Genomic DNA, 23,151 nt, shown 5'->3' with positions numbered 1-23,151 from the left:
GAATGTACTGATAAGCCGAGTGAGGAGTGCATTTCATCCATTAGCTGCAGCTGAGGTAATGCATATCTTTATGTAGCACCCTCAAAGAATTTCTGATTTTGAGTACTTTATCCTCAGTCACAGATGTTTTGGAGAGGTTAGCACATATATATATATATATTTATATTTTTAACAAAGATATTCTTCAGCATCATTTTTGGAACAGAGAAGCACAATTAGCTCAACATTTTTGATTTTCATGTCATAACACAGGAGATAAAAATAGCAAAGTCCAACTAAAAAGCCTTGGAAATTTTAAGTCAGGAGCCAGCTGTGCTGTGTGTGTATAGGTAGTGTATTGGGGGCAGATCTTGTGAAAAGAGGCTTGAATATCTGAGGTTAATGCAGAATTCACCTCAGTGTGCAAGGACAGGAAGAAAGCTGCTGTTACCAAATGTAAATATCATATATCCAGTTTTGTTATAGATATCAGCTACCTGGGTGTGATTCAAGCCTGGGTTATGACTCTGGTTAGGGTTAAGATTTGAGGGAAGAAGATGTAAAAGACACATTTTCTGTTAGATTCTCCTTAGCTAACACAGATAAGACTTTTATGGGGAGTCATTACCTTAAGTTGCATTTTGCTGTAGGTGCTGCCTACATAGTTGCAATTATAGCTTTGATTTTGTACCCTGACCATGGCTAGATGCTGCAGGGCTCTGAAATTAGGAAAAGGTTTATGGAGTCTAAGCCTTGTCACACCTTTCAATGTATGGGTGCATAATTACTGGGTGAAATAAAGGCCAGAGCTTGGATTATGGGAGTCTTAGCTTTCCAGCAGTTAAGGAATCCATTTCACTGCTGGGGGATTGTGGGCTCTTCAGTTACCAAATTGTCTTATCTCAGTTGACATCTATGTTGTTTCTTCCATTTGTTTTCTGGATGTCACTGTCTATTGTATTGATATGATACTGCTCAGAGTTACAACGAAGGTAAGATTCAAGCAGCTAACTACAGAAGAATCAATTTATACTGTTGGATGCTGCATGACCATGAGAATTACAAATGGCTTGGATGAAAGTCAAATCCTATTTTTCACTATATTGATGAGGTTGTTGGCTCTACATTTTTTATGGCAAGGGTTTTAGAATTTAAAGATTGAGGATCCCATGATAACTGCCGATTCTGCAAAGCCCTCAGTGTTTGGTTAAATCCTAGCATGGATTTAGGAGAAAGTTCTACTATAGGTATGCAGTGTTAAGGTTTAGGGCTAGGATATAGAAAGACTCTGTAGCCCAGTTTGTTCCTATATGCTTCCAGATGCCCCAAGGCAGGAAAGGGATTAGTAAAGAGGTTAGTGATGCCTCTCAAATCTGATCAGCATTAAGGTTAGATTAAGGAAAATCAAACATTGGAGGCTTATTTCAGCTTTCTGCAAGGAAACTGTTAGGAAACTAGTTGGTATATAATTAGTGGCCAAAATATGTTTTTTTCTACTAAAGCAAAGTGGTCTAATATTCCAGATTGAGGATGAGGGGGCTGGCTGTTATTGTTTTAGGACAATACTTTATCCTAAATTTTATTTTATTGATAAAGATAAGGTTAGAATGTAGGGTTTGGACTCAAAATTGTGCAGTCAGTTTATATTGCATACAGAAAAACTCAGAGGCAGAAAAAAAGACTACTGCTGATTATCATCAAAGCCTTCTATTTCTGCTATAGCATGGTAGCATAGGAGATTATCGTCCATATTTAGAACCACTTTTTTTTTACCAGATGCCATTGGGCCCTGAAAGTGAGGAAATGGGCTGTGCCGAAAATGGTTAATGCCTTATGTTGTCTTTTCTTGTAAATTAAAATTACCTGAATATAATTCTAGGTGGATTACAGTTTGGCAATCTAAAACTGCAAAGTCCCATTTATTATTGAATTTCTTACACTCAAAGAAAACTGTTTTCAATAAACAACAGACAAATTTGCAGTCATTTTGCAAGGAATATTACCCTGATGCAAAAATTTTAAGGTTTAGATTAGATTTGAGCACATTTAGAGCTGACTTAATTTTGTATTTTTCTAAGACTGCTGAATGAGGAATTAGATTGTTGTTTTTACAGGCCACTGCCTAATTGTTGCATTTTAACCTAGGCTCATGCTATTTCTATATGATTATACAGTGAACTTTGTGGTGAGAGTGTGGTTTCAAAAAAAGAAACACCAAGTACCCAGCCCATGACTGCATTCTCCAAGGCCTACAAAATAAGGAGGTGAGCGGAGGCCAAAAAAATGAAATTTCTTTTTGTTACCCTTTAGGATGGGGAAACATTTCTTGCATTTTAACTGGATAGGGATTAGCAACTGGAAAAGTGAAACCTCAGGAGCCCAGCCTGCTTTTGGATTCTCCAGTGATTATAAGGGCAGAAAGAAAGTGAGTTTCTGCAGAGGCTTGATATCCTCTACTTGTTCTCTCATTACTGTGTAGATTAGATTACAGCTGGGTTTGTGTCCTGGTTTCAGCTGGGACAGGGTTAATTTTCTTCTTCATAGCTGGTGCAGTGCTGTGTTTTGGATTTGGTGTGAGAGCAATGCTGACAGGACACTCATGTTTTCAGTTGTTGCTGGGTCATGTTTATACCAAGTCAAGGACTTTTCAGCTTCTTGGGCCCTGTGAGCGAGAGGGCTGGGGGGGCACAGGAAACTGGGAGGGGACACAGCCAGGACAGGTGACCCAAACTAGCCAAAGGGACATTCCATACCACAGAACATCATTCTGCGTATATAAATGGGGAAGGGGATTGGCTGGGGCTACCAGTCGCTGCTCGGGGACCAGCTGGGCATCGGTCAGCGAGCAGCAGTATTGTGCATCACTTGTTTTCTCTCTTTCCTTTGGATTTTGCTCCTCTCCTCTTCTACCTTCCCTTCCATTACAACTGTTATAATTAGTAATGCTTTCTTAAATATTTTTTTTTAATTATTAAATTGTTCTTATCTCAACCCTTGAGTTTTACATTCCTTCCCAATTCTAGTCCCCATCCCTTTGTGGGGGGAGGTGGGTAGCGAGCGAGCAGCTGTGTGATACTTAGTTGCTGGCTGGTGTTAAACCATGAGTTTGGGAAATTAAAGCTCCACGAGCTCAGTTTATTACTTGATTTTGTACTTCCCACCCACTGACTTAGATGGAGAGCTTATGCTGGGAATGTTGGACTGAAGCCTTTGGGAAAGTGAAATTCAGTTTTTTTCAATTTTGTATCAATGCTAGAGACAGGAAAAGGCCTGTTGGAGCTGGTGGTTTCTAGTGGCATAAGGCTTTATGGTGCCTTTTAGTGTTACAGCCAATGTGATAATTTTAATTAAGACTAGGGTTTGGTAATCTAAAACTAGCTATTCTACAGGACCAAAAGAAAAAAGAAGAGGGCCAGTAAGATCAAGTACTTTATGTGGTCTTTTTGTTGAATATAATGCAGGTTACTGTTAGCATTCTAGTCAGGAACAGGGCTGGGGAGTTTTAAGATGTTACAAGCCTCTCTCTTACTGGATTCTCCAAGTCCCTCAGTGGTTTGGTAAGAGGGAACAGTTTAGCTTCCCTTACAGCAGGATCTGGAAGCCTGAAATCAGAGCACCTGGAACTGAGATTTAGAAAAGGCTTAGCCTGGTTTGTTATTAGATTGTCCTGGTGTGACAATGCAACATAAGGTCACTTGTGTTTAACCTTCCCATGAATATTTTTGCCTTAATTGTGATGCAACCGGGAACTGTGATTAGTGTTAAGGCCTTTTTGAACAACATTTTAATGTGAATCACCTGTCTGGGAAAAGACTTGCTTTTATTGGCTCATGTTTTATATTTAACTATCTGTAGTCCACAGTCCAAGAACTTATGAAATAAGGTTACCTACATTACAATTTAAGCTAAAAGTTCTTTTCTGGTAGCTTCACCATATGCCATTAGAGTTAAACGAAAACACTATGTGTTTAAATGAAATCTGTTTGAATCTATATTATTTCTTAAAAACCCAGGAGATGCAAAAGTATATAATAAGATTATCCTAATTCATCCACAGTGCATATTTCAATAATATCAATTAGCACTATGAATGGTGTATAGTTAGGTGTAAAAGAAAGGTCAGAAACAGTGTTTTTATGCCATGTTTTTTAGGCTATGTTGAAGGGTTAGATAGTAATCTGAAAAACTCATCACAAGAATGTACCTAGTAGAATATAACCTTATTTCACTACTAGTATGATAGATGCCCAAACTAAAATGTGTATCGGTATACTTAGTTGGAGAGAGGTTGTTCAGGAAGACATTTAGATTAATATTATAATTGTTATAGAGTCATTTAGGTTGGAAGGGAAACTCTGAGATCATCCTGTGTACACACACCCCCATGCACACACCCTGCTCAACAGTGTCACCTGGAGCAGGCTGCCCAAGACTGCATTCAGTCAGGTTTTGAATATCCCTTCAGATGGAGACTACACAACCTCTCCGGGCAACCTCTTCTAAACTAGATCTAATTTGTCTGAAGATGACATAAAATTAGTTTCCATTCCATAAAAACCTGCAATGTTTGAATGAAGTACCACTTTTAATACATTACCACCAGCTATCTCATGGCTTCTTATTTCCATGAAAGCAAAACCTATGCAGAATCATTACTCTCAAAGGCAGTAGATATCTCTAAGAAACACCAAAAGAGTGAGAAAATGTTTTGAGGAATGCAAGTTCTATTTTCACGTGCTTCTCTAGGCATCCACTAATGTCCATTTTCAGCAATAAGACGTATATTGAACCAGGGGGACCTTTGATCTAATCTACAGGTGCATGGCAATTATCATTCTCTTATGCTTAAGAAGTAAATTTGTAGCTGCCTTCCAGTTGAGTGGAGGTACTGGGGAAAAAAGCCAGGTATTGACCCTGACCAGTAAGAAAGAGGGAGATGAAAGTCTAAGAATCAAAATTTATTTACTCTTGAACAAGATGATTATAGTTGTGCTGGTAAATTGAAGCAACCCTGCTGCAACAATTTGTAATTGATTTCTGTTCTAAACAGGTCATTGTTTGGGGTTTTGTTTGGTTTGTTGTTTATTTTGGGGGGGGCGGTTGTGGTTTCTTGTTGCTGTTACTAGGAGTATTTGAGTCTATGAAGGAGTGAAGGTCTGCATTTCTCTTGTGCACGCTGTTGGGAGGCGACGATCACAACCTACCCTCTTATGTTTCAAAAAAGAAGAAAATATTCTACCTACTTCTTCCTCTCTTTTTTTCCTCATCTCCCATGTCTGTACAGAAGATTGTTTCTCTGCCTGATCCAGTGAGTTGAATATTGTATTGACAATATTCAGTTAGTCAGGAAGCACTTGCAGGATGCAGATCAGCAGGGATAGAAGGAAGACACATGGACCTGACTCCAGATGCTTAGGAGGTTTACTCATAAACATCGTTGTTGCTTTGAAACACTGCATTGTTTTCCTCCTCTGCGTCTTAAATTTATTTTTCCTGCTGTGCTGCATACTGAGGAGTAACAGATACTTTAAACTCTCACACACCCTGCTTTAAATCTCCATTAAGCTGCTATGCTTATAAAATCATCCACAATATTATTATGAAATAATTGATCTTTGAATAAAGGATGGTAGGATGAAATTAATTGGAAAGGATTTTTATTGTGAAGCTTTTCTAAACCTATGTTTTAATTATTTGCAAATCCACACTTTTGCGTAGATTCTTTTATCTCACAGGTGTACACTAAAACTACCATCTTGTACCATTTTATCAAGTGAGCTGGAGGTATTTGTCTTTTTTACTAAATTAAAGATTCAGAAAATCTATTGTGCATTAGAATGAACACAGGGTATATATTTTGTAAATAACTCCAACTTATTAAATGTTTTTAATGACTACAAATTCCGAAGTCTCTCCAAATCAGCACATTTCAATTGATATCCTCAGTCTGCCTCTTCTTTTTGTCATTTGACTTCTCGTTGTCTAAAAATATAACCTACAAGTAGTTAACGTGACCAAGGGGCACTGCAGGACCACTTGTCTTAAATTACACTGGGGACATGTTGTTAAGTACATTTTGGCTTAGGGTTTATATCCTGTGTTCAAATTTTTCAAAGTACATATTAAGAGGCTTTTATTTTGCATGTGTCGCACTTTTCAGCAGCAGTGAGCCATTAACTTTGTGAACATTTGGCTTCTCTCAGGTTTTCTGACATGCCTATGAGTACTTTGGGGACTGCAAATCATCATTGTGTGTGGCAGACATAGGGAACAGTCATCAGCCTATGCGCACACACATACATGCTGTCATTTTTATGTTGTCAAAAAGTCACAGTCTTTTACTGTCTATATATAGACTGGAAGCCCTATAGAGTTCAAGGAAAAAGAGCATAAAATTCCCAAACTGTGTGCCACTGCCCTTTGCAATTCATTGTACCTGAAAGTTTTTGAGGTTATTGTCCAAATTTATTACCAAGTTTTCTTTCACTACTCATTATATTGACCTTGTAGCTTAGAAAGAGCTGAGATACAGTTGGGTTTTTGTTGTGTCTTTTTTTTTTTTTTTTTTTTTTTGGGGGGGGGGGGGGGGGGGGGGCTCGTGCGTGTGGGAGGGGAAAGCATTTCACTCTATTTTTCCAGTGTTACAGTGGCAATACATTTATATTGCAAGGTATCAAAGTAATATACCTAATCTTTTGGTATTGTTTTTCGTAGCTTATTGAAACATATTAGTCTATCAATCAAATGAAATGAAAGAAGAAAATAAAAAGATTTTATGGAGGGGGAACAAAAAGGAATGTACTGCATTCAGATGTGAAGCCACTAAGGTATATTTTATCTTTTTCCAAGTAATAGCAAACAAGTTTTATGTAATTTTTTAAAAATATATCCTTTAACATATCAACTTTTCCTATGTAATTCAAACTGGAATTGAAAGCCTCAGGGAGTAGCTATCCCAGAACTTTTAAAACACATTATAACACTTCTGCAATATCATAAATAGATGAGGAAACTTGTATTTTATTTCATGGTTTTCAGATTATTTAGTTGAACTCAAATTAGACTCAGAATAGACCCTTGTTACCACACAGATGATGTAGTCCCCAGAAATAAGATAAAGGAATCAGAAATTCCTCAGTTCTCTTCACTGACTGCTCCTCTGCTCTGGGTGACTGAAATTTGCAGGTGAAAATTGTAATACAGGAGCTTACTTCTCTGAACTTATTTGAATACTGTGATATCTCAAGGGAAGTAAATGATGCTCATTATGAGTTTGGACAAGCTAATAGAAAACTCTCTGACTGTATGCATGCAGCATGACTGGATGGATACACCAGCCTATGCTCACAAGTAGCAAAACATCATTTTTCCACTGACACAGACCAGCTTTAATGGCTTCTCTTGCTGGACTTAGCTTGGACACCGTGTACTAGTGCTGTTTCAGAGTCTGAGCTGGCATGAGTAGAACTCACTATGATGCCTTTTTATTCAGGATATACCTAGACTGTTTGATGTGTTTGAAAATATTGTCCTCACTGTAATTTACAAAGTCACTGTGGCTAGAAGGGACCTCAGGACATCTAGTCTACACCACCACCACCCCCCACCACCCCTTATCAGAAAGGACCAGCTATAACAGGATGCCCAGGAGCACATGCAGTTACACTCTGAATGTCTCAAAGAAAGGATGGAGAATCCATAAACTCTCAGAGCAACTTGTTCCAGTGCTTGACGACCCTCAAGGTAAAAAAGTGTTTTCTTATGTCCACACTAACTTATTATTATTATTATTATTTGTATCCATTACCTCCTGTCCCATCACTAGACACCTCTGGCCCCATCTTCTTCACTGCCCCTCCTCATCAAATATTTATACACAATGTTAAGATCCCCCCATTAGCCTTCTCTTCTCCAGGCTGAGCAGCACCAGATCTCTCAGCCTTTCTTCATACAAGTGTCACTCCAGTATTTAAATTATTCTCACTGGATTTGCTTCAGTAAGTCTCTTTTGTACTGGGAAGCCCACAACTGGACAGAGGACTCCAGGTGCAGCCTCACCAGTGCTGAGTAGAGGGGAAGAACCACCACCTCTGACTCTAATGAAGGTATTAATCTCTCTGAACAATAAGGGCAAGGATTCCACCTCCCCTTCTTTCCTCACAGGGCATCATTTTTACACGTATTTAGATGAAAAATAAGTGGGGGTTACGTTCTCATTTTTATAGGTGACAAATAAAGCAAATGGGAGTTTTGTTGTTTAAAGTCTCTTGCACAGCTGTGAGAAATTTACCTACATTTTGAGGTATATGCTGACAATCCTGTCATGCAAAAGCCAGGTTTTGAGCAGCTGGACAATTATGCCCAAAGATTTGAGATGATAATTTTTCTGGCTCATGGATTTGCCTGAGAACTGTGATCGTCTCTAGTCCCTTTGCAGTCTTCCGCACTGCAAACTTTTAATAATCAATCCATGATGGGCCATTGATATGTTCAAAATGCTGAGGGCACCAACAGGCCTTAATTGTCCTGCCCAGCCTCACATGAGACCTCCCACCTCTGCCAATAGCCTGGAAGCTCCACCCAGGACCCTCAACCCCTGCCCAACCAGGACACCTTTGCACATCCCAGAGATGACTGATGCTTTTGACTTACACAACCACAGGAGTCAAACGACCAACCATTTGCAGCATGGTTGACCCTAAAAGCAAGACTATATCTCCTGCCAGCCAGTTCTCAGAGCAGACAGCAACAAAACCTTTAAGTGACTGGCAGAGACAGCCTTCTGTCAACTGAAAACATCTCTGAAATTCCAGCACTGGTAGTTTTATTGCAGTTTTGAGTAACCTCATCATAAAGCAAAATAAGCTTTAAGATCTAATGGACAGCTGATTCAGCATGGTACTCAGTAAGTGAGGTAAATGACATATTTCAAACAGAGGGGAAGAAATGTTAGAAAACAAGCTTAAAAATCAGAGAACACGTTCTCCTTTGAGATTAGCCTTCTTCCATCTGTAGTTAAAAGTTGGTATTTAGAAGCAGAACACCTTTCACATAATAAATACAAATGTTTTGCTACTGCTTTTGGTTATTTTCTTTTTTTTTTTTTCTTTCTTTCTTTTTTTTTTTAATCTTTCTTTGCTTAAACAATAATATCAACTTATTTTCCCTCAAAGGGATATTTGTTTAATTTCAAGCTTTAATCAAAATATTTCCAGAATAAGGTCCCACTGTAGCAGACAGCTACTTAGTCACAGCTCAGAAAAGCAGAACCATGAAAGTACTATAATTGATGTCTATAAGAATTTCTAAATTAGGTCTGTTTAGTCAGCATCCTCTGTGAATATTTCTTGTATAAATATTTACAGAAAGTACCTAAATTCCCAAAAGCTTCAATATGAAACAGAATTAAAGTGTGTGCTTAATATTTTAATGGTGTGCTTAAGTGTTTGGCTAGATATTGCTAAAATGAGCTTAAAATTTCCGTATGTCACCTGAATCACCTCTACAAGCAAATTTTTGCACCAGCTGTGAGCAAGTGATCTGAAAGAGAGGTTTCTTTCAGGATGCTTTCAATGAACAGACTGAAGTGTATTTAGTAGCTATGAAAATAACACAGCTACTAAGGGAAATGAAAGAAAAAGAGTAAGAAATAGTGGTACAAGACAGAAAGAGTGGCACAGACATAGAGGTAAAATTTAAATTAGGCAAGCCTGGTTGCCTTTTCATAGAATTATTGAAGTAATAGATCAAGGCAATGATGTACATGCAGAGCTATAGAAGACAAAGTGAGAAGGTGAACAGGGAATTTTACTCGAAAATGAGCTCTTAATGTTATGGCTAGAACTTATCCATGGTATTGAAAGGTATGTGAAGACCTTGAAAAAATGTTGCAAAAAAACACTAAAAACAGTCTTGGATCTAATATTATCAAATGATGGGGTTTTGGACCCATCTCACAGAAACAACATTGGTGAGGGTTTCTGCATTCATCTGCAGGGCTTTACAAGGCTTGCTATGTAGTTTACTGAACTCAATTTGTAATGAGTTGAAATGATTGAAAAGATTGAAAAATAGTTTGTACTTTCAGTGCATTTGACTTTTATTTTCTTTGTAAGAATTGTAATGAAAAAGCACAGCTGGTATAATGCAAAAAATACTTTGAAGACGTTTTTTCTTATCTGTTTAGCTTTACAACCTTTTTAAGAATATATATCTGAATGATAAATTTTATGTAGAACTGAGTATTTTTTCTCAATATCTGTTAAGAAAGATCTGTTTTTCAGGTGAACACAGTACAATTTAAAAATTAAATAATATTTTAAATCCTGTTGATGAATTGAATGTAAAAAACTAGTAAATTAACTTTTCATGTTGTACCTTTGGGTTTGTTATTAACAGCTTTACATATGTTATTCATACTAAGCTGTGGTAAGCTATTTTACAGTATTTTTACAGTATCTAAAAAAATACCTGTAATATCTGTGTATGAAGTAATAGCTTCTTATGGGATCACCGAAAATCACCATGCAAAAGAGAATTAAATTAGATATAATTTATTGTATAAATTGGGATATCTGAATTTATTAAATTAAATTGCCACTTTATTCCCTTTTAATATATTTTCAGAGATGATACAGTTTCTTTGAGGGAAGTTAGATATGTTTCATATCAAATCATGAACTTACAGAATTTTTCTAGTGGTTTGGGCATGTAAATAGTGAGTCACTTTTTTTTTTTTTTTTTTTTTTTTTCCTCTCCATAGATTGACCTGGATCAAAATTGTACTGCCGTTTGAGAAATCCATCTCAGAAATACACAGTGCTGCAAAAGAAGGAACCAGAGCACAATGCAGAGGTTTAGGAGTTCACTTTCCCTTCAGCTGTTCCCCACCCTCTGTAACAGGTAAAATACTTCAGGGACAAGTGAATACGCGTACGAAAAGTGATACATTTAGATAAGCTAGAAAAAACACTCACGCCACTTTCAGAGGTCTTTGTAAGGCACACGTTGCTACATGAATCCACCTAGCGTGTAACTAATCTGTCACACAAAGTGAACAAAACCAGGCTTTCTGAAAAACTTATGCTGTTGTTCTGTAAGAAGGCCAGTGCACAGATACTGGATGGTAACTTTAGTGCCTCTCGACACCACAGTCAGAAGTTCAGTCTTCCAGTGGGACAAGAAATTCCACAGGTTCTGCCAACATAGTAACTAAAAAACCCCAGTCATTTAACCTGTACAAAATAGACTTGCAGCCTCTGTCTGTATAAAATAGGGGAGGGGGCTGGGGAGGGGAAAAGGCATGCTATTCTTGCAATGAAAATTTAAATTTAAATAAAGTCATCCCTACTGCTGTCTTTTTACATGTTAGATCTACCTGTCCGTTGACCTCCTGCACTGGAGCATAGTTCTCTGGGCATAACTTGCAATAACCCTTCAAGATACCACAGCTCTTCAAGGAATGGATTAGGGTGCAAGCATTAACTCCCATTCCTGTGTTCCTTGTTAAGCAGGTGGCGAAGTACTTCCCTTATCCCAGGGTCAGTAGGTTAAAGTCTTGACACTTTTGAGAGAGGTCATCAGTATCTATAATCCTTAGCTGTGAGTTGATAATATAGAAATGTCCCTTAGAAATTAAACTGGATGTCCGACTCCTTCTTAACCTGTTCACTTTCTCAGTGACTCAATGCGAGGAAGGCTGCTAGACGAAGGCTTTTCAGTCTGTGCAGTTGTCTTCTTTCCTCGATGTGAACTGTGCTGCCTGCAGCTCAAGGGTCTGCTGGTTTGGACAGATGAATACAGAGCCTGCAGTATGCTTTGGAAGCTTGCTAGGCATCAGTCCCTAAGCTAATTGTATTTAAGTCTTCTTATTGCAGTACCTATTGTTTTCTTTGCCTTTGTGCAGGCAAGAAGCCCACAGTCTTGGAGCATAAATATTAGTGAGATGTTCATCTATACCCTTTGTGTACTTTCTCATCCTGACAGTTTTTAAAAATCTACAAAATACAAAAGACTACATTTTCTTTTTATCAAGGGAGTGAGGATACTTTCCTAACGCATGTAGTACATTTAGCTCCATTCTCTTTCTTACTCTAGATTAACAGAAATTTCCCCCCTTTGTTATTTGAATATGGAAAAATGGACCTTGCATGAGAAAGTGGTGTTTACTGCAGAAAAGGAAAACCGCAGCAAGTAGGTGGTGTGGCAGTCGTAGGAAATGTTCGGGAAAGGATAGCATTTCAGTCCCATCAGACTGGGGTCCTGGTGAAATCCATTAGTCCCATTGTATTGCCTCAGCCACTGGCAGCTGGATACCCCTTTATGAAAAGATTTAGTATTAAACGTCAATGAAAATTCTGCTATAAATAAATGAGGAGTGTGTGTGCATTTTCTTTGTGGTTTTACCACCTTGAATGAATGAATAAGAAAGCAGCAATATGGAATACAGTATTTACCAGTTAAAATCAAACTACTGTTAGGATAGCCTGAAGTTCACTAGAATTCTTCTGTTGCTCCTTGAAACGACATAGAAATTTATGGTCATGTTTTAGTGGGCAAGCGTCTTTGCTGAAGTATTAGGTTGAAATAAGTGCCAATTAGAAGGGAAAAGGAATGTAAAAACATATTAAATTTAAAGATGAGCATGACAGAGTGGGAGAAGAAGATTGGTCTGGTATTCTCATGGATCTGTAAAAGTCATTTGCAAAGTTATTCCATTCATATGAAGCATTACAGATTGTGAGGTGCTGAGATACTAACAGTCTGGGTTATAACAGTTAGTATGGGGAAGTTTTCAGTATTGCAGTCTGTGATATAATGGGAGATATTTTTCATCTAGAAAATTGTAATTTGTAATGAGCTATGTATCTCATGCCCTGACTCAGAGAGAGAAGAGAAAAAAATGTGAATAAATATGTCTCACACCTTTCACTGGCACTAAAAGCTCATTTAAAAATAATTTTGAAAAATCCATGTTGGTAAAAGATTAAAGATCAACTCAAGCACTTTTACAGAGGCTAAGGCACTTCACTCAGGAACGATATTACCTCACACAGGCAGACACTCAGCAAGGAAATGAAATATATTTGGATCAACAGAGCTCCAACAAGCTGACAGAACCACAAAATTATGTTGTTAAAATGACAGCTAAAATGGGAACTGGTATATTACCAGTTACAATCATTCTCATCTTCTAGTCTTATTAAAACCTTCATTACAAGCATGAAACATTAGCACTTTACAAGCATGAAACATTAGCACTTAATGCCTATTTAAAAGATAACTTTTTCTTTTTGTTTGCTTTCCTTTGCACTTTTTTTTAATTATTATTATTATAAGATAAGGACTGACTAGCCTAATTATTTTGTTAAGCATACTTTCTGGTAAGTACTTTATGGGTTTTTTTGCTATTATTCCCTTCATTGTACATCTTACACAAGATCAGTGGTTAGGTAACTTTGCTCAGTTCCTCAGACTATATGTTTTATATTATGTATACTGTATGAGAAACCTGCCTTGTAAAAAGGAAAAAATGGTTAATCTCATTAAACACAAAGACATGGCAAGGAGCAGAGGAACAGCAACAGGCAGCCTAACCAGGCAGAACTTGAGCCACTGGCTGTGTCAGTCCAAGGGCTCTCTAAGAAGGATTTACCTGCGGTCCTGATGCAAGATGAAGCCAGGGAAATAAATTTTCTCCCAGAAATGCAAAACAAAGTGAGTTACAGCCTACAGGAGGATAGGACATATGAGATGCTAGGGAAGAGCATCTGGAGACAGCATAACATTTATTATGGCATCTTTTAAAAGGATTGTGGAGGTGTGCAAGACTTCATATGGGATGCTTAGGGGAAGGACCAAAGGCAGGGAAAAAGAGGAATCAAGATAGATTGGGGAAGGCAAATATGAGAAAATGGAAAGGAAAGGGAATAAGAGGGGACAGTTTTGTGCAAACAAGTGCTGCTTGGCTAAGCCCTGTTCCTGGTCACTATGGCTGGTCCTATAGTCACATTATATCCTATTTCCAACTACTGCATGGTTGTGCTCCCTATTCCAGACCTTTGAGACTGAATGACAGTAGACTCTAGATGGGATGATATGATGAGCAGGGAGGTCTCAGGGTCATCACAGGAAAGAGAGGGTCGCAGAAGGAAGGGCTTTCTGGATCTGGGTGGCAGCACAGACCAGGGCCTGAGGACATCAACTGCATAGACTTAAGTGTCTAAGACCACTGGACAGAACTATGTGTCTCTGTGTGTGCCTGCTTGGAGTACCTGCTCAGTCTTGTTGCTGGCTGGACCATCCACTGTGCTCCCCTTATCCACCAAACTCATCATCTCAACGTTGAAGGCTACTAGATTTAAGCGCACTGTTCCCTTCATAAATTCATACTGACTGCTCTTTTTATCTTTCATATGTTTGGAAATGGTTTCCAGAATTATTTGCTCTGTCACCTCCCCAGGGTTTGCGGTCAGGCTAACCAGACAGTAGTTGCTCAGATCCCCCTTCTTGTCCTTCTTGAAGAAGAAGTTATGTTTGTTTTTTTTCTGGTCATCCTTCCCCAATTGCCATGACCTTTCAAAGATTCTACGCATATAAAACATAAACAATTGATAATAGCACCAAGGTAAAACTTCAGAAACTTAGAAACCTATTTCCTTTTTAAAGTTTAGAAACCTGTTTCTTTGTTATTCACACCTAACAAACTCAGTAATTCAGGGTGAGCCAAATTAAGTTCTATCCAGCAGAGAAATGTTAGACACCAGAACTCTCCAGTCAAGGATGTAAACTGTCTTTCTCTGTGTTCCTTTCACCCTTTTCAAAGAATGATGTTTTCATAATTATTTAATTACTCTCTTCTCAGCAATGAACCCAAGTAAGAAATAAGGACTTAGTTCTATTACTTGAGTTCTAGCTGGTGGAAGATGAAGTGAAGATAACAAAATGTTATCTTTCTTAACAGAAAAAAAGAGAAAACTCATAAACACCACTGCTGGATTTTTTTTTATTGTGATGCACAAAGACTGATATAACAATAACAGCTTACTAAATGAGAGCAATAAATAAAAGGACATGAGGCCATGCCTTCTAAAAATAATAAAATGTATGAAATACCTCAGTGTTATTTAGGAGTATTAAAAAAGGAACATGTACTGTGATGAGAAGGATAGCCACTGTTGCATGTAACTTGTATTCTCTTGTATATGTGGGAAGAAGCACGTAGAAGGGTTGGCTGAAGAACACAGTGTCAGATCATACTAGTACTCAGCCCCAAAAAATAATTATACAACCCCTTGTATAAAAGTCATCTAAATATGTAATTGCTCTTGAAATTCTGAATTGCTGCGTATTTCTTTTCTTAAAATGATAGAACCTCATTCTCAAGATTAGCAGTATGGTCTGCACACACACACACACATATATATATCCGTATGTATATACACACACATACCAGCTGTGCTTTTTGAACCACTTCTGTGGCAGCTTACTCCAGAGGTGGAAAGTGTCACAGCACAGTGTAACTGCTAACACAACAATGTTCTTCTTCTTCTTCTCCATTAGTGCTTGCAGCTTTGTGCTCCCTTTCTGATCTCTGCTATGCACCAACCTCTTTTTGTCATTGGCCCTGTAATTATCAAAGTTATTCATATTATTATGCTGTTGCAGGAGATAGGCTAGACTGATGCACACAGAAGCTTCAAAGTGTAGCTTAAAAATGATAATCTAATGCAAAGGACAAATCAAATACTTACAGAGAATAAAAAAAATACAGTTGGTCCAACTGTGAAAGTACGACTGGCCTCTAAATTGTTTGTAAGTATACTGATTAAACAAGCATTTAATGTACAACATTTCACCTACTCAAATGCATAATGGTATAATTCTATCATGTTCTTCCCACTCCCAACTTGGACAACTTGGAATTTATACAGTAATTAAATGCAGCCCATTTTAATTAGCCTTTTATTTTTTAATATAAATATGGCACTGATAATCAGCTAATTTCCTTAACTCCTTTTTCAGCAGAATTTATCCACTTATTATCAGTCATTCTTTCTTGTTTTGTTACAGCTTCTTCAAGAAAACAGTAGGTTATCTCTGGAGGAAAAAGACAAAAGACTTGGTTATAAGTGTGTCCCTGATGTAGAGACAGAGATCTGGTTTTCAATTCATACTAATGTGTTTGACAGCTTCCGGCTTACCTGCACCCCAGTAGAAAAAAAGTCATTGGCAGAGGCATTTAATGGAAGAAGAAGAAAGAAAAAACAAACAAAAAACAAAGAAACACAAAGAAGAAAAAAGGGGAAAAAATAAAAAGACAAATAGGCAAATAAGGAAGCTGTAATTGAATTAAATCCTTATTTTTAGCTCAGGGATCTTTCCTAAGGATGACCTATCAGCTCCTTAAGATATGGATCCGGGAGTGTAAGGACATAGATCAGCCCTCTGGGAAAGAGTTGCAATTAGACATTATCATGGATTGAGGCAGGATGCTGGCCTGTGAAATCTTTTCCAAATGGTTATGGGACAGAGGGGGTCAATAAGAACAAAGATCTGGGAGGGAATGACTATTTAAAAATGGTTTGCAGCAAGAGGAAATGTTAATGAGTCAGAAATTGCTACCAAAAGACATGAGAGCTCTGTTTTCCTTCTGGCAAAGTAGAAAGGTCCCTTCTGAGGTCCCCAGGTGTAATAAGCATGTGTTGAGACAAAAGGTGTGCTGTGAAAAAACAAAATGCTCTTATATGGTTAAAGATCATTTTGTAATGTGCAGACATACAAGGCTCTTACTCGGGGTTGCCTTGCCAACTTAGATTTTAGATCTTTAACATATTCTTTCTGGTATGTCATTAGTTATCTGTTTATCCATTACAGAGAGGGACGAAAAAGCATACTGAATAGCATACTGCCTTTAGAGTTATTATCTGAGAAAACAATACCTGCCTTGCAAATTTCCTAATAGGCAGGACCTGAGCTCTGTTTGCAGTTAACAGTTCTGCATTTAAAGAGCACATTCCTTTTGTTTACTTGTCAGTTCCCTTGTTTCCACACCATCCTTCTGGAGACAAAGGAACAAATGTCACCCTGTAAACAACGGGGGAGTACAAACCCCATCTAAGTTGGCAGCCAGAGCTTTAGCATAAGTAATAAGGCTTTCTTGTTACTGCAACTCAGAAATTTAAAGGCATGTCAAAAGGGAGTAGTGTGTTTGTCATTAATGCTATTGACATTTATTAGATTTTCTTTGGAAGGAGGATGATATTTCAGATAACAAAAATTAATGGGAGGGTCATCCCTCAGCTCAGTTATAAGGTATGCAAAAATGATCAACAGGTTTCTTATACATCATCGGCTGGGGAACCTGGGCTACCAAAAGGAGAGTGAAAGAAAATTTCACGAGCAGGTTTCTATAGTGAATAATTTAACCATGTATCTCTTTCACTTGTGACCTGATTCATTGGCAGGGATGTCAGGTATTTTACATTTCACCTGGAGTAGAAACACACCATCCAAAACCTGGCATTTTGCTACAAGCTGGGGACAGAAGAAATAGCACAGGCTGACAAAGTCTCTTCATTACTTTTCATTCTAGAGTTCGCTATTTTCTTCCAACTCTCTGAGGAAGCATATTTTCTTACGTGTATTATAAATGCCCTGCCCAGATCAGTAGGATTGTAATATCACTAAATCTTACCATGGAACAGTGAAAAAAAATGCTTTCAGTGGATGTTAGAATTGGAAGGATCCTGTACAGTTTGGAGGACATATTCAAAGCCCAGCAACTACTGGTATTAACTGCTCAGCATTAATTAATTTATGTAAGACAGCTGCAAACATGTTATGTACCTTAAAATACATGGTTTGGGAATCTAACTACAATTGATAAAGTTATGATTAAAATATCTATGTTTTGTAGCTTATGGCATGCATAGAGGTAATCTATCACATATTTTTTAAGGAGAGGGCAGTTTTATTAAATTACTTTTGAAATCATTTAACTTTACTGAAAAACACAAATATGTGATATTTAGAGATTTATTAGCTACTTATGCTAAAAATAGAAACTGAAGTATTAAAAATGGGAGACTTTATCAAACATTTAAAATTATAGATCACAGATTTGTGAAAGCATTTACCTTTTCATGCAATTAGATTTCATTAGCTCTGAATTCTGAGCTAGGGCATATTGTAATGATTTATTCTTAGTAGGCACATACTCTTTCTGGTAGTCTGGGCAGAAGAAAATACACATCAATTAAGACAGAGATATCTGTTTTTTCTTTCAATGCTGGTATACAGAAAATTTATCAAATGTGATGAAACACATCCCTGCTTACAACTTTGAGTAACAGCTATGGGAAGGAGGAGGGGACCGGAGAGGATGAGAGAAATAAAGGGAAAATGTGTTTTTTTCTATTGTGAGTCATTATTATTATGCATAATTTTGTGTATACCAGCATTCAAAGAAAACAGAATTCAAGAAGTTTTGTGAAAACTCAGAGGCTGTCAAATCCATAGTAATAATTCTGGCCAGATACAGAGACACGCTGCTTTTTCTTTTATATGTTTTTTGAAATTCAAATGACACCTCAGTGATTCCTTTCCTTGATATTCTACCTTAATTTATCCCCTGAAGTCTATAATTTCATGGCATGATACTCTATTAAAAATGTTAATAAGATTTCAAACTTACCAAAAAGGGCATCATGCAGAGTTGGAAAGGCAAAGTAAAATTTATCAGGGAGAATTAAAGCAGCCATTACAGAATAAAAGTTACATATGATATAAATAGTTTTCCTCACTGTGTAAAGAGCACATTTAAACTAGGGCAAAACAGAACAGGAGATCTGGTATGTTGGCACAGCTTTGCTGTGAAAAATAAACAATAAGTAATGAATCACAGAATCACAGAATGTTTGAGTTTGGAAGGGTCCTCTGGGGGTCATCCTGTCCAGGCCAGCTGCTCACGCAGTGCCACCTAGAACCAGCTGCCCAGGCCATGTCCAGATGGCTTCCAAACGTCTCCAAGAACCGAGACTCTGCAGCCTCCTGGACAACTTGTGCCAGTGCTCAGTCACCCGCACAGTGAAAAAGTGTTTCCTGATATTCAGACAGAGCCTTCTGTGTTTCGGTTTGTGCCCGCTGCCTCTTGCTGTCACTAGACATCACTGAAAAGAGCCTGGCTCTGTCTTCTTTGCATCCTCCTTCAGATATTTATCTACATTGATAAGATCCCCCAGAGCCTCCTTATCTCCAGGCTGAACAGTCTCAGATTTCTGAGCATCTCATACATGAGATACTCATCCCTTTGTCTTCCTAGCCTTTCATTGGACTCTCTCCAGTACATCCATGTCTCTCTTGCACTGGGGAGCCCAGAACTAGACACAGTGCTCCTGGTGTGGCCTCATGAGTGCTCAGCAAAGGGGAAGGATGACCTCTCTTGAACTTCTGGCATTACTTTGCCTGATGCAGCCCAGAACGTCCGAAATGATCAGTAACCTTTCTTTTCCTCTCCAAACCACAGTATGGACCACTGGTACAGATCTGCACAAATAAGAAAAAAGAGCCTGTTTACATTTCCTGTTCTATAATGACAATATTTCTAATCAGATTAGAATTTGTTACAAGATTCATTTTTCCTTTCAGTAGAAGTAACAATATGCCTCTTGCTAATTAAGAATGGAGAAGTTGAAAAGACAGTTAGCTCTCCAGTGTAGGTGCCACCACATTACTGAATATACGTGTCAGAAAAATGTAGGAACATTCCTCTCATAAAACTAGGAAATTCTTGATGAAGAACTAGAAATGTGATTTCAGATTCTTACAAGGCTATTGAAAAATCTTCCTGCTACCTCACACCTTCATTTTATATGACATTCTAAAAAATAATGTAGGCGATTTGCTCCTTGCCTGTGTAAGATGCTCAAATTCCTCAGATACTCCAATACACCCTTAATTATGAGTATGAACCAAACCAAATTATTTTGAACTCCAGAGAAATACGATCAAATGCTTAAAATTTGGCCTAGCTCATGTGAAGTTTTGGCTGTTTGGTACATTAACTCATGCTGCACATTTCAGTGACACTTCCAGAAATGCAACTTTTATTTCCAGATTATGAAGACTTCTGTTGTTCAGCCATGTGTTACCGCAAAAATGCCCCGCCCCCTTCCAGAAATCAATAACATAATATTTTTGATTCTTTGTGAAATAGGAGAACCCTTAAAAATAAAAAAAAATAGATCATCCTTCTGTGTGTGTATGTATAACTTTCTTTGTTAAAAGGTACAGTCTTGGTTAAAAGACTTAATTAATTTACATCTCATGAATTCACAGTGTAAGAGATGTAGTCACTCAGATAATATGGCCATAAAGGATGAAATTCACAAAATAAAATGTTTTCTTTTGTTTTCCATCTTGCCTCTTCAAAAGAAATAATCACAGTCAATACAAAGAGAAGATAAACGCGGAATGCCGTTAAAAGTGAAATGAGAGATAAGGAAAATATTTGTTTCCTGAGATATTCCCATCTGATATAAAGGACAAAAAAATAGGACTTTCAAGATTATATTGGCTGAAATGTTTATCTTATTTATTCTGCCATCACCCTTCCATGTGCTGAATGTGGTGTTCGTTAAAATAGCATTTTTCTGGTCTTTTAGACAATGCTAACTAATCTTGCCTCGAACTGTGGAAACAGTAAGTCTTGTTAGATGTAACAAAAATACCAACCGAAGCAAGTATCTTCCTTTTTTGTTTCTCTTCTTTATGTTGTTGTTATCACAACAATTTTACACTTGTATGCTTTTTTTTTTTTTTTTTTTGGTTGTTATTTGATGTTTTATATATATTGGCAGAATTAGGAGTTGATATGTTTGTGAAAATCGTCTCACATGCTACAAAGTGCAGCTATCACTGGGGGGGAGAATGTGCCATCCACTAGAATAGCTTGAGTTGTGGAGGATAAACAAGTGAAGAATAACAACATCCCGGCAGGTCAGCACTAGAAAGAACCTACTAGAACTGAATTACCAAAGTCAATGAATGTGGAAATATTATCTACCTCTCATATATTCATATCAGTCTTCAATGTTTGGGTAGTTGCCACTAAATTGTCTGTCATTCTATTGTAGGTAAGCCTTTACAAACTACTGAATGCTATATCACGACAGAATTTTAAAGATACTCACAGAAAGAAAACCGCACCTGTCTTTGAACCATAGTATATATGCTCAAATAGTTCATGCTATAAATATTCCAATAGTTAAAATTCAAAAGGTACAGCTAAAGCTGATCTAAACGTGCCTCATAATGTGTATTTCTTTCTGAAAAAAAGTTTAAGGTGCTTTACTAAACCTGTCGAAGGCACATGCTGTGGATCACAAAGGACAGTGTCACCAGTGGATCATTGAACCTGGAAAGGCAGATTTCGATGTGTCTGTTAATGGAGAGTTTCCTCAATGCACTAGTGTTTGGAAGATCTCCAGCATCTTCTACCTATAGTGGAACAGACTCAAGGCTCCTCAGAAACATAGGCAAAATTGACTTTTTTTCCTGTTTTTCATCCTGTCAGCACTAAAATTCATTTTTGTAGACAAAATTCAGTCACAATTACATGCAAGAGAGGGATATTGCAAGGGAGTAAGTCTCTAGAGGAAAAAGAATTTCAGTGAGTGAGCTTAGACCTCCTTCTTCCTGCCCCAGAGACTGCGATATTTGGCACGGCTCTGCTGTAATTTACTTGCGCAAAGCACCTGCCACTGCTTACATATCTCTGAGCAGGGTATGGTATGTAGGAGGGGTGGTACAGTGCTTGAGGATGTATGAAGATCCAGCCAGGGACAAGTTGTCAAACCTATGGATGTTCTATTCATCCCACCACCAGTGACAACCATTAATCTCCCAATAATGGGATGGAAGAGACAAAAAGAAAAGGGTCTGAGCTCAGAAAACTCAGGGAGAAGCATTTGGGGAAGGAGTGGGAAGCACTCATCCAATGGCTCTCAGAAGTCTTTGTGAGAATTCAACGTACTGAAGGACGACATGAGATTGGTCATTCCAGCACCTAGACTGGAGTCCCCTTCCAGGGGTATTCTTCTGACTGTTCACAGGTTAAGCCTAGAAAGACTGAGCACCCTCTTCCTCACACTACTCTTGCAATAGTAAAATATTTTGAGCAGTGCAACTAAGCACACATACCCTGTTTATTTAAAAATTTACTTCCATTAGTCTACTAAAACCAAGTTTAAGGTTGTTCATTTATGAAAGCAGAGAGACCTTTTTTCACAATGAGCTAATTCGCAACAACCTATTAAGTTGCACCACAGGCTCCATTGTGTGCTTAGACACAAATTGCTGAGAGAAAATGTTTTAGTGCATTTCATTTCTGTGTATTCAGTCACAATATATTTACAGTTCTGTGGATTGTGAGGTAGATGTAAATAAGTTTCCCCCTTGTATATAAGTAAGTACTTTGTGGTATATTTCCTTGCTGATTGAAAGTAAATGGATAGCAACATTACAGTGCTGTAAATCATAATTTGTGCCTGGCTTCTTGGATCATCAGTTTGAAAATATATCAGAACATATTGTTATAGAATAAACAGCATGACTCAGTTTAAGCCTTTCTTGCTCCTTCAGGTGCTGAAAGTACTGTAAAGTGCTCCAGAATTCAGTCAGTTGCCTCCCTTCAGAGGAGCTAATAAACCCAGGTTCTTTCTCCCTGTCTCTGGGATTAGGATAAATCCAATTGCATCTTTCAAAACAAATACAGCTGCTGGTTAAACATCCTTTCTGATGTATGAAAAAAGTAAGAGTTCGATTCTTCTTGTCTTATCAAATCCAGTTAAAACACACGCGCCTTCAAGGTCTCTAATCTTATACCTTACATGTACCGAAAATGCCTATAAAAGCCAAAAACCAATTACTGACATATAATGTGTGCCCTTCCCCCTCAACCTTTTAAATGGAATCAGTGTTAAGGGAAGTTCTTTTCTAGGCCACTTTAATCACAAAACCAAGAGCAATGAAAATTATGATTCAATTGATCTGTCATCACTAAGTATTTGCATTACTGATTTTTTTTCAGCTTAAGTTGAATCAAGAACATCCCTGGTCATTCTTGTTGACACACACTCCTCTACTCATCATATTTAATGAAAATGGCAGGGA

The 23,151-nt window shown here is 37.7% G+C and overlaps 1 protein-coding gene across 3 annotated transcripts in view; it reads right to left on the bottom strand.

Annotated features, from left to right (window-relative positions):
- Window positions 1-10,586: 10,586 nt before the first annotated feature.
- The window catches only part of LOC308071282 (uncharacterized protein), a 98,882-nt gene continuing 86,317 nt past the window's right edge, over window positions 10,587-23,151 (bottom strand). Inside the window, exons 4-5 of one of the 3 annotated variants that reach the window (XR_013931039.1) lie at window positions 15,431-19,524; window positions 10,587-12,296 (exon numbers count right to left, since the gene is read on the bottom strand). Coding sequence is in view for 1 of the 3 variants with exons in the window: in XM_080406467.1 (XP_080262593.1) it covers window positions 19,472-19,524 (53 nt within the window). In the remaining 2 variants the exon portion in view is untranslated. Of the gene's footprint in view, window positions 12,297-13,259; window positions 19,525-23,151 lie in introns of those variants that run through there. The other 2 variants (XR_013931040.1, XM_080406467.1) reach the window with 2 other exon arrangements.

Source organism: Falco punctatus, assembly GCF_963210335.1.
Source record: "Falco punctatus genome assembly, chromosome: 11".
Lineage (NCBI taxonomy): Eukaryota > Metazoa > Chordata > Aves > Falconiformes > Falconidae > Falco > Falco punctatus.
This window is presented reverse-complemented; position numbering and strand designations above follow the sequence as displayed.